The sequence below is a fragment of the Oncorhynchus mykiss genome, chromosome 21, assembly GCF_013265735.2.
Source record: "Oncorhynchus mykiss isolate Arlee chromosome 21, USDA_OmykA_1.1, whole genome shotgun sequence".
NCBI lineage: Eukaryota > Metazoa > Chordata > Actinopteri > Salmoniformes > Salmonidae > Oncorhynchus > Oncorhynchus mykiss.
In genome coordinates this window covers 23,014,613-23,032,579 of record NC_048585.1, presented here as the reverse complement: position 1 = coordinate 23,032,579, position 17,967 = coordinate 23,014,613, and the positions used below count along the sequence as shown (strand labels likewise).

At 47.5% G+C, this 17,967-nt stretch overlaps 1 protein-coding gene across 3 annotated transcripts; it reads right to left on the bottom strand.

The window, feature by feature from the left end:
* Positions 1 to 159: 159 nt before the first annotated feature.
* Positions 160 to 17,963, bottom strand: LOC110500038 (vezatin). 3 transcript variants are annotated; one of them, XM_036957329.1, is made up of 12 exons: positions 17,722 to 17,963; positions 15,875 to 16,012; positions 10,338 to 10,427; positions 10,034 to 10,218; positions 9,628 to 9,912; positions 8,963 to 9,121; positions 8,592 to 8,739; positions 4,426 to 4,772; positions 3,595 to 3,788; positions 3,084 to 3,184; positions 2,772 to 2,979; positions 160 to 2,666 (listed from the first exon to the last, which is right to left on the bottom strand). In XM_036957329.1, the coding sequence occupies exons 1-12, from the start codon at positions 17,755 to 17,757 to the stop codon at positions 2,110 to 2,112; spliced, it is 2,448 nt and encodes an 815-aa protein (XP_036813224.1). In that variant the 5' UTR covers positions 17,758 to 17,963; the 3' UTR covers positions 160 to 2,109. The 3 variants fall into 3 exon arrangements, with proteins under 3 accessions (XP_036813224.1, XP_036813223.1, XP_036813226.1); XM_036957328.1 differs by lacking the exon at positions 17,722 to 17,963 and adding an exon at positions 17,293 to 17,698; XM_036957331.1 differs by lacking the exon at positions 17,722 to 17,963 and adding an exon at positions 17,293 to 17,698 and having other exon boundaries at positions 8,963 to 9,109.
* Positions 17,964 to 17,967: the final 4 nt, after the last annotated feature.

Here is a 17,967-nt window from a genome sequence, read left to right as displayed (position 1 = left end):
AATGTGAGACTCCACAAAAGATCAGGTAACCCTCACACTACGCTGACCCTCACCCCCTACCACTCCCCTCCTAACCTCCTTCCCCCTGGGATTAGAGTCAGTCTCAGGCAGCTGAGAGAAAGAGAGACCAATCTAAAAAGAGAGAGACAAAAGACAGTCAGCTCCAGAATAGCATTTTATTTTACAAATGAAATGCAGGAGGGGCAGAACTCACTTCAGGAAGGGGACATATGGGAGAGGGCTGGAAGGCAAGACAAGGCAGACACGGTGGGTGGAGGGGAGGGGGGGTCAGACACCCCCGGACACACACACAAGTGGAATCATCTGTGCAGTCAATAAGCACATGCTGTCCTTCGATCATCATCATCGATCATCACTCTAATTAATTGTAATCAACGATAGTAGCATTCCAGGACACTCTGTAATAACTGTCCCAAATCAATGGAGTTGAATCACATTCTAGTGAGCGTTATGGAAACACAGATGCTGAGACAGGGGAGAGAGATTTTTTATATATATATTTAATGTAACCTTTATTTAACTAGGCAAGTCAGTTAAGAACACATTCTTACTTACAATGATGGCCTACCGGGGAACAGTGGATTAACTGCCTTGTTCAGGGGCAGAACGACAGATTTGAACCTTGTCAGCTCGGGGATGCTATCCAGCAACCTTTCAGTTACTGGCCCAACGCTCTAACCACTAGGCTACCTGCCGCTCCAGATGCAGTGGTACAATCTCCATGGAAACATTTACAGATGTACACAAGACAGAACCAAAACGTTCTGACACAGCAGACCATTCAGATCAGAGATACATGTAGTAGCTACAGACACCCGCGGAACAGATTTCATAATAGGTGCAGTAGGGGTGGCACGAGGTAGTAGAACACTTTACCTCAATAATCACCCAGTTATCATCCTCTCATCAGATGAGCACTTGACGAGACCATTGGGGAAATAAGCACTATGAATGTGTTTGGTTCATTAGTGGATGGGGATGAATTTCATTTCACAGCAATCCACTGTCTGACCATATTCATCTCTCAAATAAAAACATAACATGTTAAAATATTTCCAAATCTGGTAGGCTAGTCCATTTAACAAGGTCAACTATGTCCACCCTTCTCTCTGAAGTCTCCGTCTGCTCATTGGTTGCTGTAGGTTGAGTGACAGGTGTTTTAGCCAACACATCTTTGCAGTTATAGGGCCATTCCTAGTGAGGCGGGGAGTGCGTAGAAATGCAGACTCAGAGAGGCAGACCAGAAATAAAACAGTAATAATAAAAATACCTTTGCCCTGCTCTCTTTGAAATGTACCTCTCCTTCTCCTTTTACAGCGTGGTGTGTGTGCAGTAACATCTGTGTGTGTGTATATATATATATATATATATATATATATATATATATATATATATATAAACATCTTACATTCAGCCCTCAGTCAGTGATTCAGTACCTGAGCATTCTGCCCTGGGCTGCCGTGCACACGTTCAATAGAGCAACCACACATCAGACTCTGCCTGTCAATACAGGAGTCATATAGGGAGTGATGTGGTAAAAATTCTAATAATCATTTAGTTAAATCAGGCTTTTTGACTCAGACATCAATATGCTAAACTGTTAGAGCAACGTGAACATACCACGGAAAGGTACTGGTCAATAGTTAGAGAAAATATAATGGATGCTATAACCAAGTCTCTCTGCCTCCAATAGCTACAGGGGATCCTTAAGGTTAAACTGAAGACCTTGTGACGGTGAGGTCAGAGTTTGTCTTGTGGTTCTGGTACCTGAGTAGCACAGGAGAGCGGCCACAGGGGGATTGTGGGTGAAGTAGGGACGCATGGGTGGAGGAGTGGAACATAAAGTGGTGTAGTGCTTCTTCTTAAAACTCACAAACACAAGTCAGACATCGCATACACACAATGCTTTCTCACTCACCCAATCATGCACACACACTCACACCGATGAAGACATGACAGAGACCCATGGAGCCAAGGAAACGGACAGCCGCAATAAATAACCCAGGAGTGGGGTCAGACATAAATACAGGAGCCTGTCTGTCCATTACTATTCTGTTCAAAGCTCCGTAAAGCAGGAGGGTTTAGACACTAGTCCTTCTCACATGTCTGTCCATCAGGCAGCGAACGCTTCTCTCCCTCATCCTCTTCTCCGCTGTCTCCAAACGTCTGCTCCTCCATGTTGGCGAAGGTATATGAACGTGCTGCCACCTGGGCGGCGAGGGCTGAATTAAAGCTGAGCGCCGCCGAGCCGTGTAGTTCCGTCAGCCTGTCCATCACTGTGATGGTGGGGACCCGTGGCTGCAATAGGTCGGGCCCATTCAGTCCCGCCCCCTCGTCAGGCAGCCCGTCGTATTGGTAGAGCGCCTTGCCCGTCCCGGCTGGGACAGAAGCCCAACCTTCACCCTCCTCCCCCTTTTCCTCTGCCTCACCACAGCAGAACTCTGTAAGTGCTTTTTCCTCTGCCTCTGTGAGGGGGCGCTCGTCCCTGATCCAGTCTTCCTCCTCGTTGTTCAGCCTTTCCGATAGGTGGTTTCCCTCGGCGACACCTGGATTGGCTACGCCCACAAGGGTCAGAGCGTCCAATGGGTCGGAGGGCATCTGATATTCTATAGAAGTTTCCGCGGAAACGATAGGCATCACCGCCGCTAGGAGACATAAGAAACACATCATTAAATAATCACATGAAAGAGAGAGAGAACTGAAGGAGCGGCAGAGGCTGAGCGGTGCATTGTAGGTAAGCGGAGCGAGACCTTGGTCGTTGAAGAGCAGCTGTTTCCACTTCCTCCTCTCGCCCTCGGACGCCCGCTGGCCCAGTACGGCTTTGAGCTCCGATAGGACGCGCCGAGACTCCTCCCTCTCCCGCCGCTGGCGCTCTCGTTCCTCGGGAGACAGCATGTCAACCACCGACCCCGCCCACCCGTTCTCATCCTCTGAGTCTGAAACGTACGCTTCCAGCTCCTGGCCAATCAGAGGGCAGGAAAGACCCATTACACATAAAGACACTAATGGCACCTAGTTGAGTGTGTGTGTGTAGATCCACAGTGAGTGGTGAGGTTCAGTACCTGCTCCTCAGGCACGGGGTCCCTGTCCAGGATGAGGGTGTAGGTTGGGGCAGGTGTGCATGGCACAGGAGGGAGACACTGCTCTGGACCATCAGGAGTTCCTGAAAGAGAAAGGATTGATAGAATGTATTACACACACATACAGGTATGTGTACACACACACACTCAAATGGAGTGTGTGTGTACACAACTTGCTCCCTGCTCCCAAAGAGTAGACCTCTAAAATGTGCTGAAACAGTCTGTGGTGAAACTAGGCCATTGTTCCCTCCCTCCCTTCCCTGCGAGGTCTGGTTCTAATCCTATATTTGAAGGAGCCACTTCCTCACTGACTCTGAATAGTCTCTAGGCTGGGCGGAGGGGAGGAAGTACTGACTAAAAATAACCCTTCCACTGTAACCATGGAAACCCGGGGGGGGTGCAGTATTCAGACCCAATATCAGGGCCCGTCAGCTCTCAACTGGTCAGCTGCGCTAACTACCTAAGCCTAATAAAGGTAGTGTGTGTTCTTCACCTGGGCAGGTGTTAGCTCTCCTCAGCATGCGCTCCACTTGGCCCACGGTGTCCTCCCAGCATCCGGCGCTGGCCTGCATGTGGGGCTGCAGGTGGCCGAGACGCTCCTGGAGGTCCTGGTAGCCCTCCACAGTCACCTCCACCGCCTCTTTAGTCACCATCAGCTTCTCCAGGTCATCCTCCAGGATAATCATCCTAGTGGGGAGAAGAGGAGGTGAGATGAGGGTTTGGGGAGGAGGGGTTAGGGGAGGAGGAGTGAGGAGAGGATGGGGTGAGGGGTAAGGAAAGGGGGCTAAAGGCGTCCACATGCTTTCCAGCCGAAACAGTTCGGACGAGTTTGTGCATATATTATGACTACATTTTGTGATGCTTTAGTTGGTTTTGGACTTCAGCACACAACAGCTTTCCTCAAGGCAAGCCGAAGTCGGTATTACATCCCTTCGTCAGAGATTGGTCAACAATAGGGATTCTTCAATGAAGTTTCTGTTGTCATTCAATGAGAGACAACTTGTTTTCATGGACATTTTTTCATTGAGAAATACTGCACCAAACATCTTAGTTAGATGTAAAATTGTGTGACTAAGATCTCCTCTGCAAAAACGTCAAAATTAATGACACATTTATTGAGTTATCTTACATTAATTCAGACTATTTTTTTTCCCGTTTTTCAAGCGAAGGTTCTTTAAGGGAGTATGCGAGCACTCTCGTTCGTTTCACGCCAGCCGAACTGAAGCATACTGACGCCTTTAGACTGAGGGGTGAGGAGGGTATGGAGTAACAGGTGTTAGGGTTAGGAGGGCGAGGGTTGAGTAAGGGGTTAGGTTTGACTTACTCGTTGAGCAGGGCCCTGAGATGCAGCTGCAGGCTGCGTACAGACGTGTGCAGTGTGTTGAGCTCTCTGCATTTCTGCTGAGCGCGCCCCACCCTGTCCGAGCCCTGCGTCCGGCGCTGCGTCTCAAAGTACCGGTGGAACTCGTAGCTACGCTGCATGTCGCCCAGGCAACCGGCCAGGGCACCGTGGAGAGGCTGTGTCACCGTGGCAACAGAGCGGTGTATGGGCGGAGGGGTTTCACCTTTAACCCAGTCTTCCCTGGGCTCCTCCAGTCGTCGTGGTGACAGCAGCAGGGCCAATCGGCGGAAACATTCTGAACTCTGCCCAACCCACAACTGGAACAGCACCTGGAGGACGGCAAGCCCACAGGGACAAACAGAGTAGCTAACACCCTCACTCTGACAATGACCCTCATTTCACCTATCGACCTGGTTCTAAATGATCTCTTCCTTCTATCTTTCTCAAACTTTATTTGCCACATGCGCCGAATACAACTGGTGTAGACTTTACCGTGAAATGCTTACTTACAAGCCCCTAACCAACAGTGCAGTTCAAGAAGAACAAAATATTGACCAAGTAGGCTAAAATAAAAAGTAATAATAAAAACACAATAAGAATAACGAGGCTATATACTGGGGGCACCAGTACCACCATAGCCCCTGTGCCCAAAGAAGCGACCTCTGTGGATCTGTATGCGAATTGGAGTGGGTCTAGGGTGTCCGGGAGGATGCTGTTGATGTGAGCCATGACCAGCCTTTCAAAGCACTTCATGGCTACTGATGTGAGTGCAACGGGGCGGTAATAATTTAGGCAGGTTACCTTTGCTTCCTTGGGCACAGGGACTATGGTGGTCTGCTTGAAACATGTAGGTACTACAGACTCAGTCAGAGGTTGAAAATGTCAGTGAAGACACTTGACAGTTGGTCCGTGCATGCTTTGAGTACACGTCCGGGTAATCCGTCTGGCCCAGCGGCTTTGTGAATGTTGACCTGTTTAAAAGGTTTTGTTCACATCGGCTACAGAGAGCGTTATCACACAGTTATCCAGAACAGCTGGTGCTCTCGTGCATGCTTCAGTGTTGCTTGCCTCGAAGCGAGCATAAAAATGCATTAAGCTCACGTCACTGGGCAGCTTGCATCTGGGTTTCCCTTTGTAGTTGGTAATAAAAAGCCCTGCCACATCCGACGGGTGTCAGAGCCAGTGTAGTAGGATTCAATCTTAATCCTGTATTGACGGTTTGCTTGTTTGATGGTTCGTCTGAGGGCATAGCGGGATTTCTTATAAGTGTCCAGATTAGTCTCCCGCTCCTTGAAATTGGCAGCTCTAGCCTTTAGCTCGATGCGGATGTTGCCTGTAATCCATGGCTTCTGGTTGGGATATGTACGTACAGTCACCGTGGGGACGACGTCGTCGATGCACTTATTGATGCAGCCAATGACTGAGGTGGTGTAGTCCTTAATGCCATTGTCTGTGCTAGCAAAACAGTCCTGTAGTCAGTGTTGCCAACTCCTCAGTAAGGAAAGTAGCTATTGGCTGTCCTAAAAGTAGCTAAATGACATCATCACCTAATTTGCATAATTATCCATGTAATTGTGTTGGACGCTGTAGGAGAGAGGAATAACGTCGTGGAAGAGACAAAAAAAGTGAGTAAAAAACACCCTAAATATGTTTAGAACTACAAATGAGCAAGCTGCAGAGTGGCACACACAGCAAATAAGTACCAGATATTTGAGGCCAAACTCTTCCTTCAGCACTTTATGGACCCCATTGTTAATCCCCGTCATAACAGAGGCATTGTCAGTCCCTATCCCCAGGAGTTTCTCTTTTTTAAGACAACACTTCGAGGAAAGCCACAACAGCACGGGCTATAGATTTGGCATCTCCTCCCTCCAACTCAACAAGCCCCAGAAATGTTGATACAATTGTCTGCTTGGTGTCACTTAAGTACCTTACCACAACCCCCAGCTACATAGAAACCCTTACATCCGTGGACTCATCGAGGAGGAGGCTGAAACGCTGGTCACCCACATCTGCGACCAACTTTTTCAGAAAGTATGATGCTAGAACACCATTAATCATTTCTGTGCACTTTATCCTGTGCATTTTGATGTGGGTAGGAGCAGTGGAGATTGAGAAAGCAGCTCTACATGCTTCTCCAATGTGATCACATGCCAGCATGGAACAGTGTTCAGCGATAGCTAATGCCATGGTGGCCTCAGCCTTTTTTGCAGTCAATTTTTTTAAGCATAAATGGCAGCTTGTTTTGGGTGGAACTCTTATAATGCTTTGCCTTTTGAGTATGTTATTGAGTTGTCATGTGTTTTTTTACATCACTAAGTTTGGCGTAGAAATCAGCCTTACAATACAGGCAGTGTGCCCGTGTATCATCTCCAATATTCTATTTTATTATTTCACCATTATTTAACCAGGTAGGCAAGTTGAGAACAAGTTCTCATTTACAATTGCGACCTGGCCAAGATAAAGCAAATCAGTTTGACACATACAACAACACAGAGTTACACATGGAGTAAAACAAACGTACAGTCAATAATACAGTAGAAAAATAAGTCTATATACAATGTGAGCAAATGAGCTGAGATAAGGGAGGTAAAGGCAAAAAAAAAGGCCATGGTGGCGAAGTAAATACAAGTAAAACAAGCAAGTAAAATATAGCAAGTAAAACTCTGGAATGGTGGATTTGCAGTGGAAAAATGTGCAAAGTAGAGAGAAATAAACAGCTTCAACCAGCCTTTAAATTCAGGTTTCGATTCCCACTCCTTTCTGTATTTTTGAGTGTACAGTTTAGACTGAGACATGATGAGCTAGCCAGCTAGATGTTTAGCTTATGTCACACAGGAACACACAGTGGACAAGGTGAGTAAGTGACTGACGCTGTGTGAGTCAAATGCAGTGATTTATTTTAGACAAAAAACATTTTACATTTACATCCCGCCCTGAATGTAATAAGCCAGGGCGGGATCAGCCAGCGGCGGCTTCCCGCATGCGCGATTCATTTGCAGTCTGAACGCTGAGGGGTGAACATCTCCTGCTCTGACTGCAGCTGGGAGGGCCTGCTAAGCGAGGAATGGGCCGCCTGTGAGTGCTTTGGGAAGGGGGTGAGGCCCACGGCAGCACCCGCTGCTCATTGAGGAGAGTAAGAACGATACGTGCTTTCACGTCAGTCTCCAAAAGTCTCCAATAACACCAGAAAAAGTTGCCAAATTTGTCGCTAGTCGATTTTTAAAAAATGTGTCGCTAGAGGGGTCTGAATACTCACAAAATATAGCGACAGAGTCGCTTAGTTGGCAACACTGCCTGTAGTGTAGCATTCGCGTCATCTGACCAGTTCCGTATTAAGCGAGTCACTGGTACTTCCTGCTTTAGTTTTTGCTTGTAAGCAGGAATCAGGAGGATAGAATTGTGGTCTGATTTGCCAAAAGGAGGGCGGGGGAGAGCTTTGTATGCATCTCTGTGTGTGGAGTAAAGGTGGGCTAGGATTTCCCCCCCCCCCTGGTTGCACATGTGACATGCTGGTAAAAAAATTGGTAAAACTGATTTAAGTTTGCCTGCATTAAAGTCCCCAGCCACTAGGAGCGCCGCTTCTGGGTGAGCATTTTCTTCTTTGCTTATGGCCTTATAGAGTTGGTTGAGTACGAATAATACAAATGAGAACTCTCTTGGTAGATAGTGTGGTCGACAACTTTAATATAAGACATCGCACACCAGCTGTTATTGACAAAAAGACACACACCCCCACCCTTCGTCTTACCAGGGGTAGCGTCTCTTTTCTGCCGGTGCATGGAAAATCACACCAGCTCTATATGGTCTGTTTCTTCGTTCAGCCTTGTCTCCGTGAAACATAGGATGTTACAGTTTTTAATGTCCCGGTAGGATAATCTTAATAATAGGTCATCAATTGTATTTTCTAACGATTGCACGTTAGCAAGGAGAATGGAAGGCATTGGGAGTTTACTCACTCGCCTCCGGCTTCTCAGAAGGATCCCCGATCTGCGTCCCCTTTTCTTCACGCAAAAGGCGTGGATCTGGGCCTGTTCCAGTGAAAGCAGGATATCCTTCTTGTCGGACTCGCTATCTATTTAAAAGCAAGTTCTCTATCCCAAATCTAACCCAATCTCATCTTCCTTACGTCCGTCCGTCTGTCTTACCTTGAGGGCAGGGAGGCTGTAGTCATCGGTGAGCTCCTGTGCCTCCTCGTCAGTCAGGTGCTCTGTCCCCAGGCCCATCCCCAGCTCCTTCAGAGGCACCGCAGACACGTAGTTGGTCACATTGTCGATCTCAGAGTTCAGGGGGTACGTGGGTACGAGTTAAGGAGCCATCAGCTCACAGATTGACACTCATATATTAAATGACCTGCCAAATTGGTCAAACAGAATATATCCTCTAACACACATTCACTCAAGTGTAACACCAAAGGGGTTACAGATAGAAATCAATATTTAGTGCTTGCATTATTTCATTCCTGCATAAGTTGAGTCTGGCAATACCCCCCCTCTCTGAGAGTGTGTGTGAAGGATATGCTTTGAGCATGTGGCACGTGGCTCGGCGGGAGGCTCTGAAGGCCGAGCGGAGCGCACGATACACCGCCTTCCGCAGGCCAATCAACTGCTGCCCCCGTGGCCCTGCCCCCAGCCCCGCCCTACTAAAGGAGCTGGCCGCACTCACCCTGTCGAGCAGACTTGACAAGTGAAATGTGATACAACTGTGCAGACGTCCCAGAGAGGCAGGTAAGCACACGTAACACGACATGCTAAAAACATGCTAATAACTGAGACAACAGGACAGGCTAACAACATACGACACGGTTATGACAAAATGCTATCACAAAACAAACAAAGACGAATACAGTGACAATGCTGTCCTACCGACAATACTACAGAGACTGAACAGTGAAACAGAGAGTAGGGTGGGGAGGAACGGGCTGTGGAACAGGCAGGGAAAGGTAAAAAGTGGGCCCTTCAGGTAATGATAAACTAAGAAAATAATAGGTACTAGCCTAAGTGCTAACCTTCTAGTTGGGTAGATAAAAGTGCTAGTGTGTGAAAGTGGACAGTAACGTTAAGGACAGAGTACGTAACTCACAGCAGGGTTAGCATGCACACTTACAACACTAGTAGGAAGATGAGGATGCACACTACTACTATGGATGAAGTAGATAGATAGTAGATCAAATGGTCCACTTACAGGGTGAACCCTCGAGAGATGACCTCTGTCTCCTGTAGTAGTCTCAGGGACTTGCGGGCCAGGCTGGTCAGAGCCTTACTGTTCAGCACCATGGTCTGCAGCTCGGAGGCCTGGGCGTGTGCTGCTCTCTGCATCCTCCCCTGTCTCCACAGCCCCGCCCCTCGCAACCCCACCCAGCCCATGACCGCAGCACACCACGGGATCACAGCCAGAGAGCAGGCCCCGGCAGAGAGAGAGGACAGGCCTAGTAACACTGCAGCCAGGCCCACCAGCACTGCTACATCCCTGAGAGAGAAGAGAAAAAAAAACCAAGACAGAAAGAGATGGAATGTTAGTGTCTGCTATGTGAACATGTAGATATTTATGTGTGTTTGTGACTATGTTAGGATCTGTGTTTGGGGCGTACCACTGCGAGGGAGAGGCGAGGAGACGCGGGCAGGGCAGGGAGTTGTCTCGTCTGGGTGAGCCGGAGGGCGAGGCGCCCAGGGTGAGCAGGCTGGGGTCTAACAGCTCGATGAGCTCCACATCCTCCTGGAGCAACACATCCTGGTCCAGGATACACTGCACCGCGTACTGGCCAAACACACAGTCCTATAGGGAGGGAGAGAGAGAAAGAAAGAGGGATTGGACAGAGAGAACGAATATAAGAACATGTGTCTTTGGGATGAAGTCACTTAAAGTTCTATGGTTAGTCACATGGTGACGCTTACCAGCTGCTGCTCCAGCCTATGGGCAGAGGCAGCCTGGTGGAACGGGCTCCGCCTCCACAAGGCATCAGCCAATCTCCATAGACGTCCTCCCTGCCAATAACAGAGGATGGGTCAGGTGGGGAAGAGACAGGAGCTAATAAGGGGAACAGAGTAATCAACCAGGCATAATTCTGCAAATGAATAAGTCACACATCCTTCATACGAACAGCAGACGACACAGCCTACTACATCTGTGAGAGCAAACTGGGGAATGAGCTCTGGCCATCAACCACAAATAACGCTCATAACACACACACACACACACACACACACATTCCTAATAAACATTTTCTTAATTCCAGGGCATATCCCAGGAAACAGGCTCTTTGAGACGCCAACAAAGAGTGACTGATTGTGTGTGTGTGTGTGTGTGAGAGAGAACCCCCCCCCAACACACACAAACACCCTCCATTCCCCCCTAGTTGATAGTCTGCCAGGCTCCAATAGGAGATTCACTGTAAACAAACAAAGTAAACAGAACAATATTCTAATCACTAACAAACAGAGTAATTATGAGCATTCCAACTAAATTGTACAATTTGATATGCTGCTATTAACTAAATTCTCCAAAATATCTATATTAGAAATCCTGATCCCCTTCATTTAGCCATAATATAGTGTGAAGAGTGAGTGAATTAAAATGCCTACAGCGAGTCACACAATCTAGTGATGAGAATAGCTTATTTTCCTCACAGTATTTTCTATCCCTTGGGGAAAGTAGTACTATCCCAAAAGGTCATTGGTACTATCAGTATCAGACAACATCACCACTAAGGAGGCATATTTCAGGCTGAGTCCCAAATGGCAGCATATTCCCTATATATAGTGTGCTATTTTTGACCCAGGCCTGTAGGGATTCAGTGTTCCAGCCAGGCTACAGTTGTTCATGAAGAAGTTTCCACTCGGTAAAGGTCTAGGATCAGCTCACCCTCTCCCAATCCTAACATTAACCATTAGTGTGGAAAATGCTAAACTGAACCAAGATCAGCATCTACGAGCAACTTCACCCTTACTATTGATCCAGACTGGCTTGGGTGTGTTTTCTACCCTGAATGACTGTTATTGGGAGATTGGGACGCAGTGTGTTATTGGCCAGCAGGCTGCAGGGCTATTGATTATGGGTCTGAGTCTGAGCTGCAGGACTGGGTGTTCACGCCACACTAAACAACCAACCACAACAGGAACAGAACATGGTATCTAAACCACCCCCCAGAGAGAGGGTAGTGTGTTGTGTGTTAGTCGTGAAAGGGGAGGCCCATGTAGGCTTTTTCAGTCTCTACTACTCACTCATCTCAATCTTATATTCCCCAACCAAACATTAAGGCAGGAGACAGAGAAGGGCCACACAGAAAAACACAGACAGCGGAATGCAAACACAGTGACACAAACAACCAACACATCACTAGTAAGTACAGTTCATTTCCTGGTCCTGCTCTTTAGTATTCCACTGGCGTCACCCAGGGGAACATTCCAGAGTCTTTGTGCTCCCCGTCTGCCGTGTGAGAGGATGGAAAAAATACTCTGCAAAGACGTGTGTGAGAGAGAGAGAGACTGTGACATTTATGTATGTGTTCTAAATCTTATATCCATATTGCCATAAAACCTCAACGCTTGATCTTCTCTCCATCTCACTCTCTTATGACTCCAGGATTTGAAGGAGGAGACTAGGCAGGTTGGCGGTGAAGTTTTTATTGCAAATAAACTTCAACTGACCTCGTCCTGCCTTGGCTCTCTTCAGTTAGCCGTCTCGTCCTGCCTCCTCTCTCTTCAGTTAGCTGTCTCGTCCTGCCTTCTCTCTCTTCAGTTAGCTGTCTCGTCCTTCCTTCTCTCTCTTCAGTTAGCTGTCTCGTCCTGCCTTCTCTCTCTTCAGTTAGCTGTCTCGTCCTGCCTTCTCTCTCTTCAGTTAGCTGTCTCGTCCTGCCTTCTCTCTCTTCAGTTAGCTGTCTCGTCCTGCCTTCTCTCTCTTCAGTTAGCTGTCTCGTCCTGCCTTCTCTCTCTTCAGTTAGCTGTCTCGTCCTGCCTTCTCTCTCTTCAGTTAGCTGTCTCGTCCTGCCTTGGCTCTCTCTTCAGTTAGCTGTCTCGTCCTGCCTTGGCTCTCTTCAGTTAGCTGTCTCGTCCTTCCTTCTCTCTCTTCAGTTAGCTGTCTCGTCCTGCCTTCTCTCTCTTCAGTTAGCTGTCTCGTCCTGCCTTCTCTCTCTTCAGTTAGCTGTCTCGTCCTGCCTTCTCTCTCTTCAGTTAGCTGTCTCGTCCTGCCTCCTCTCTCTTCAGTTAGCTGTCTCGTCCTGCCTCCTCTCTCTTCAGTTAGCTGTCTCGTCCTGCCTTCTCTCTCTTCAGTTAGCTGTCTCGTCCTGCCTTCTCTCTCTCTTCAGTTAGCTGTCTCGTCCTGCCTTGGCTCTCTTCAGTTAGCTGTCTCGTCCTTCCTTCTCTCTCTTCAGTTAGCTGTCTCGTCCTGCCTTCTCTCTCTTCAGTTAGCTGTCTCGTCCTGCCTTCTCTCTCTTCAGTTAGCTGTCTCGTCCTGCCTTCTCTCTCTTCAGTTAGCTGTCTCGTCCTGCCTTCTCTCTCTTCAGTTAGCTGTCTCGTCCTGCCTTCTCTCTCTTCAGTTAGCTGTCTCGTCCTGCCTTCTCTCTCTTCAGTTAGCTGTCTCGTCCTGCCTTCTCTCTCTTCAGTTAGCTGTCTCGTCCTGCCTTCTCTCTCTTCAGTTAGCTGTCTCGTCCTGCCTTCTCTCTCTTCAGTTAGCTGTCTCGTCCTGCCTTGGCTCTCTTCAGTTAGCCGTCTCGTCCTGCCTCCTCTCTCTTCAGTTAGCTGTCTCGTCCTGCCTCCTCTCTCTTCAGTTAGCTGTCTCGTCCTGCCTTCTCTCTCTTCAGTTAGCTGTCTCGTCCTTCCTTCTCTCTCTTCAGTTAGCTGTCTCGTCCTGCCTCCTCTCTCTTCAGTTAGCTGTCTCGTCCTGCCTCCTCTCTCTTCAGTTAGCTGTCTCGTCCTGCCTTCTCTCTCTTCAGTTAGCTGTCTCGTCCTTCCTTCTCTCTCTTCAGTTAGCTGTCTCGTCCTGCCTTCTCTCTCTTCAGTTAGCTGTCTCGTCCTGCCTTCTCTCTCTTCAGTTAGCTGTCTCGTCCTGCCTTCTCTCTCTTCAGTTAGCTGTCTCGTCCTGCCTTCTCTCTCTTCAGTTAGCTGTCTCGTCCTGCCTTCTCTCTCTTCAGTTAGCTGTCTCGTCCTGCCTTGGCTCTCTCTTCAGTTAGCTGTCTCGTCCTGCCTTGGCTCTCTTCAGTTAGCTGTCTCGTCCTTCCTTCTCTCTCTTCAGTTAGCTGTCTCGTCCTGCCTTCTCTCTCTTCAGTTAGCTGTCTCGTCCTGCCTTCTCTCTCTTCAGTTAGCTGTCTCGTCCTGCCTTCTCTCTCTTCAGTTAGCTGTCTCGTCCTGCCTCCTCTCTCTTCAGTTAGCTGTCTCGTCCTGCCTTCTCTCTCTTCAGTTAGCTGTCTCGTCCTGCCTTCTCTCTTTTCAGTTAGCTGTCTCGTCCTGCCTTCTCTCTCTCTCTTCAGTTAGCTGTCTCGTCCTGCCTTGGCTCTCTTCAGTTAGCTGTCTCGTCCTTCCTTCTCTCTCTTCAGTTAGCTGTCTCGTCCTGCCTTCTCTCTCTTCAGTTAGCTGTCTCGTCCTGCCTTCTCTCTCTTCAGTTAGCTGTCTCGTCCTGCCTTCTCTCTCTTCAGTTAGCTGTCTCGTCCTGCCTTCTCTCTCTTCAGTTAGCTGTCTCGTCCTGCCTTCTCTCTCTTCAGTTAGCTGTCTCGTCCTGCCTTCTCTCTCTTCAGTTAGCTGTCTCGTCCTGCCTTCTCTCTCTTCAGTTAGCTGTCTCGTCCTGCCTTCTCTCTCTTCAGTTAGCTGTCTCGTCCTGCCTTCTCTCTCTTCAGTTAGCTGTCTCGTCCTGCCTTCTCTCTCTTCAGTTAGCTGTCTCGTCCTGCCTTCTCTCTCTTCAGTTAGCTGTCTCGTCCTGCCTCCTCTCTCTTCAGTTAGCTGTCTCGTCCTGCCTCCTCTCTCTTCAGTTAGCGGTCTCATCGTGACTTATCTGACATGACACATGCAAAAAGGATATATATAAAGATATATATATATATAGATATATATAAAGATATATATATATATAGATATATATAAAGATATATATAAAGATATATATATAGATATATAGATATATATATAGATATATAGATATATAGATATATATATAGATATATAGATATATATATATATATATATAGATATATAGATATATATATCCATTGGTAGAGTCAGCAGGAAATTGTGGCATAAAGAACCTTGTACTGTCTGGAAATGAAATATACACCAGACAATCGTCCATGTTAACCCGTGCACACACTGCATCTCTATCTGGGCTACAGGATGTTGGACAAGGAATAACCATATCTTTGCCATTAACCCATAGGAATCCCCATCCAGTTGACTACTTGACTAATTGAAAATGGTGGATGATAGCAATGACCAATAACAATGGGTGTTTAAACGGGTTATATCCATGATGAGTCCTCTATGAGAATAATTCCCATACGCTCCTCCGAATAACAGGCTCTCAGAGAGGAAGCATGACACGGACGGACGGAAAGTTCCCGGAGGAGGCTAATGTGACATCATTTCCTGAAAAATTAGAGAAACAGGAAAAGGAATGCACTCAGAGTCATGTGACCACGCGCTGGCCAGAACCCTGTCCCCCTACATAGAAATAGGGGTGTGTTCAAGATGTTTCAAACATTGCTTGAGGGCTCTAAAGATATTTAAATGACTGCATACTGTACAGTAGCTGGGTATCATTAGCAAAGCGCTATGATTGTGCATCTGTATATTACAGTACATATCACACAAGCCACTCACACCACAGAGGCATACACATGTTCGCACAAGTAAAAACAAGGTTGGACAAATACATGTACACACTAACACGCAACAGCATGACCGTAGAAGACTTTAATGCACTCCAGATATCAGTAATCTAATTCAGCCCCAGTGAATCAGAGAGCGCGAGAGGGAGCGTGAGAGAGAGGGAGCACGAGAGAGGACAGAAAGACTATTTTCCTTTTACAGAGTTTCCTAAACAGGACTAGGAATTCCCCTTAGCGCTAATAGAGAAATTTGACCAAATAGACAGAGCCTAACCCTGGAATAGGGGACAGTAGTGTGTGTGTAGAACAGACAAATACCTTGCTCTGAATCTGTTGCTCTCTTTCCTCCATGATGCCTGTCTTGTCTGTCTGCCAGCCGTGTATGAGTGTGAATGAGTGAGTGTGTGTGATATGTTTCATTGTTTGGAATCAATAGCAGATGTAATTACTTTGTCTGCCTGCATGAATGTACAGGGAGTTGGTCAAGCACACATACAACACCCCAAGGCTCTGCGATCATAGTGGGGGTTCCTTATGGTAGCAGTGATGGGTGTGTTTGTGTGTGTGTGTGTGTGTGTGTGTGTGTGTGGGGGGGGGGGGGGGGGGGGGGGGGTCACTCACTGTGGGTTTGGACAGGCTGTCCTGGAGGGAGGTCGTCCCCCCCTCTCCTCCTCCACACTCGTCCTCCTGAGACACTGTGGGACACGCCTCAAAGTCTGTGTGTCCTAGATCCTGCAGGTAGTGGAAGAGCGGAGAGTTCTGGAAAGAGAGAGAGGGGAGAGTGTGTAGAGAGAGCATGATAAAGAGAGAAAGAGAGAGAGAGGGGGAAGAGAAAAAAAAGAGTGTGAAAGGGTAGAAGGAGGATGGGAGAGGAGAGAGAGATTTAGACAAATGTCAGCTTTTGTTCCTGCTCTTCCCAATTCTCTGTTACAGATGTCCCAAGATACAGGCAGCTGTTCTTAGAAGTGTCACAACCCAGCCGGCACTGCAAGTGGCAGGAAGACCATCCCTGGTCTGCTGTAGCGTTACGTTCCAATTACCGTCTGGACTCACACGCTCATTCTCCACCCTCTCTCCCATTCGCCTTGCCAATCCATGCAGATTTCAGTCACGCTCTTTCACACTTGACTTCCATACATAAACACAGAGACCTTGATGCTGCGGGCACAACAGCCACTCAGATGACAAACTAGAAAAGGAAATCATCTATTCTCTCTGCTCAAGTCTTGTTCGTCATGGGCAACTAATTGTATTACTGTGTGCAGCTGCTTGTTTTTTATTGATTAGCTATGGTTTTTGGAAACATGGGACGAGTTAGCTAAGGGCTAAACTTATGCTGAACAAAGATATGCTAATATTAAAAGCCTAGAAGAGAACACCCTATGTATGTGAACTACCCATCCCTAAACCTCCCCCTGGCCCTAAGCATCTTGCCTCTTTCCATACCCGTTTCTTACACCTAATCTGCTCCAAAGTCCATTATTTCAATCCAACAATGGAATTAAACACAATAATCTAAAATCCTTGCATAAAAGAGCGTTCATCATGATCAAGTGTTAAAGCTCAGCTTAAAGTGGGACTGACTGGAAGTGTGTGTGTGTGTGTGTGTGTGAGTGTTTCCAGCAGGGATGAGCAAATCACTGTCCTGCATCACAGCATCCCAGGTCAGACTCCCACCTCAATCTCCCTACAATAGAGAGATGTGCAGCAGCAAAGTGGGCCTTTTGATCTCTACCTCTCCTCTGTTTGCCCCTAGAACAACGTACTGGCACTTGGCACTGGTATAACAACAATTTGCCCACAATTAAGAAATAATAACCAATTGTATGCTCCAATTTTACCAAGGCGACACCTGACCCTATTTCCAACCAGCTGCGGACACTCCTCATCCGTAGGATCAGAGAAAACGAAACATCTCCGTGCTTCTACATCTGGATAGCAAGCCATTTGCCTACCTTGATAGATCCACCTATATATAATACGTTATCATGATTACACACCCCGATCCAAGCATGACATGATGGGCTAAAGTTACTCACTTGCATGATCGGACGGTATCGGTGGCGCACATGTTGACACATCAGGCTGTCAGACGTTTCGAACAGCTAACGTTATTCCCTTACTACGTCGCATAAAGCACCACACATTCTCCACGCCAGCTATGATGATGAAACAGCACACTGTCCCATGATAAGAAAAGCTACTTAGCAGTCCGGCAGGATTGGCTAGGCTACACGGCCAATTTAGCTCGGATTTATGTCTCAGCTACGCATAACGGGTGTGTAAACGCCAATGGGTAAACGTTTCTCATGGCCATGCTAATAAGCTAGCTAACGTTAGCGAGCAAGCTACTCTGACAGTCTGGTCAACCACGCCAATTTCATCACGCAGAATGAATCAGAAAACCTATACAAACTCGGGCTTGACACACATTAACGGAACATATGCGCCCGAATAAAAACACAAACCTCAAATACCACATCTTCATCAAACTCCTCAGTCATTGCTCTCCGCCATCGATATACAACCGTTACGCATTCTGGGATTGTAGTCGTTTATAAACGACAAGAAGTGAACATTTGAAGCAGTTGCTAACCCCTGTTTGCGGCACAAAACAAACTCCTCGTCAAAACAACATTTCCCACAATCCAAATCGCCCAACGCTTCCCCGAGAACCTCGGTGTTCGAGCAGCAGAGACAGGATCCTCCAGTGG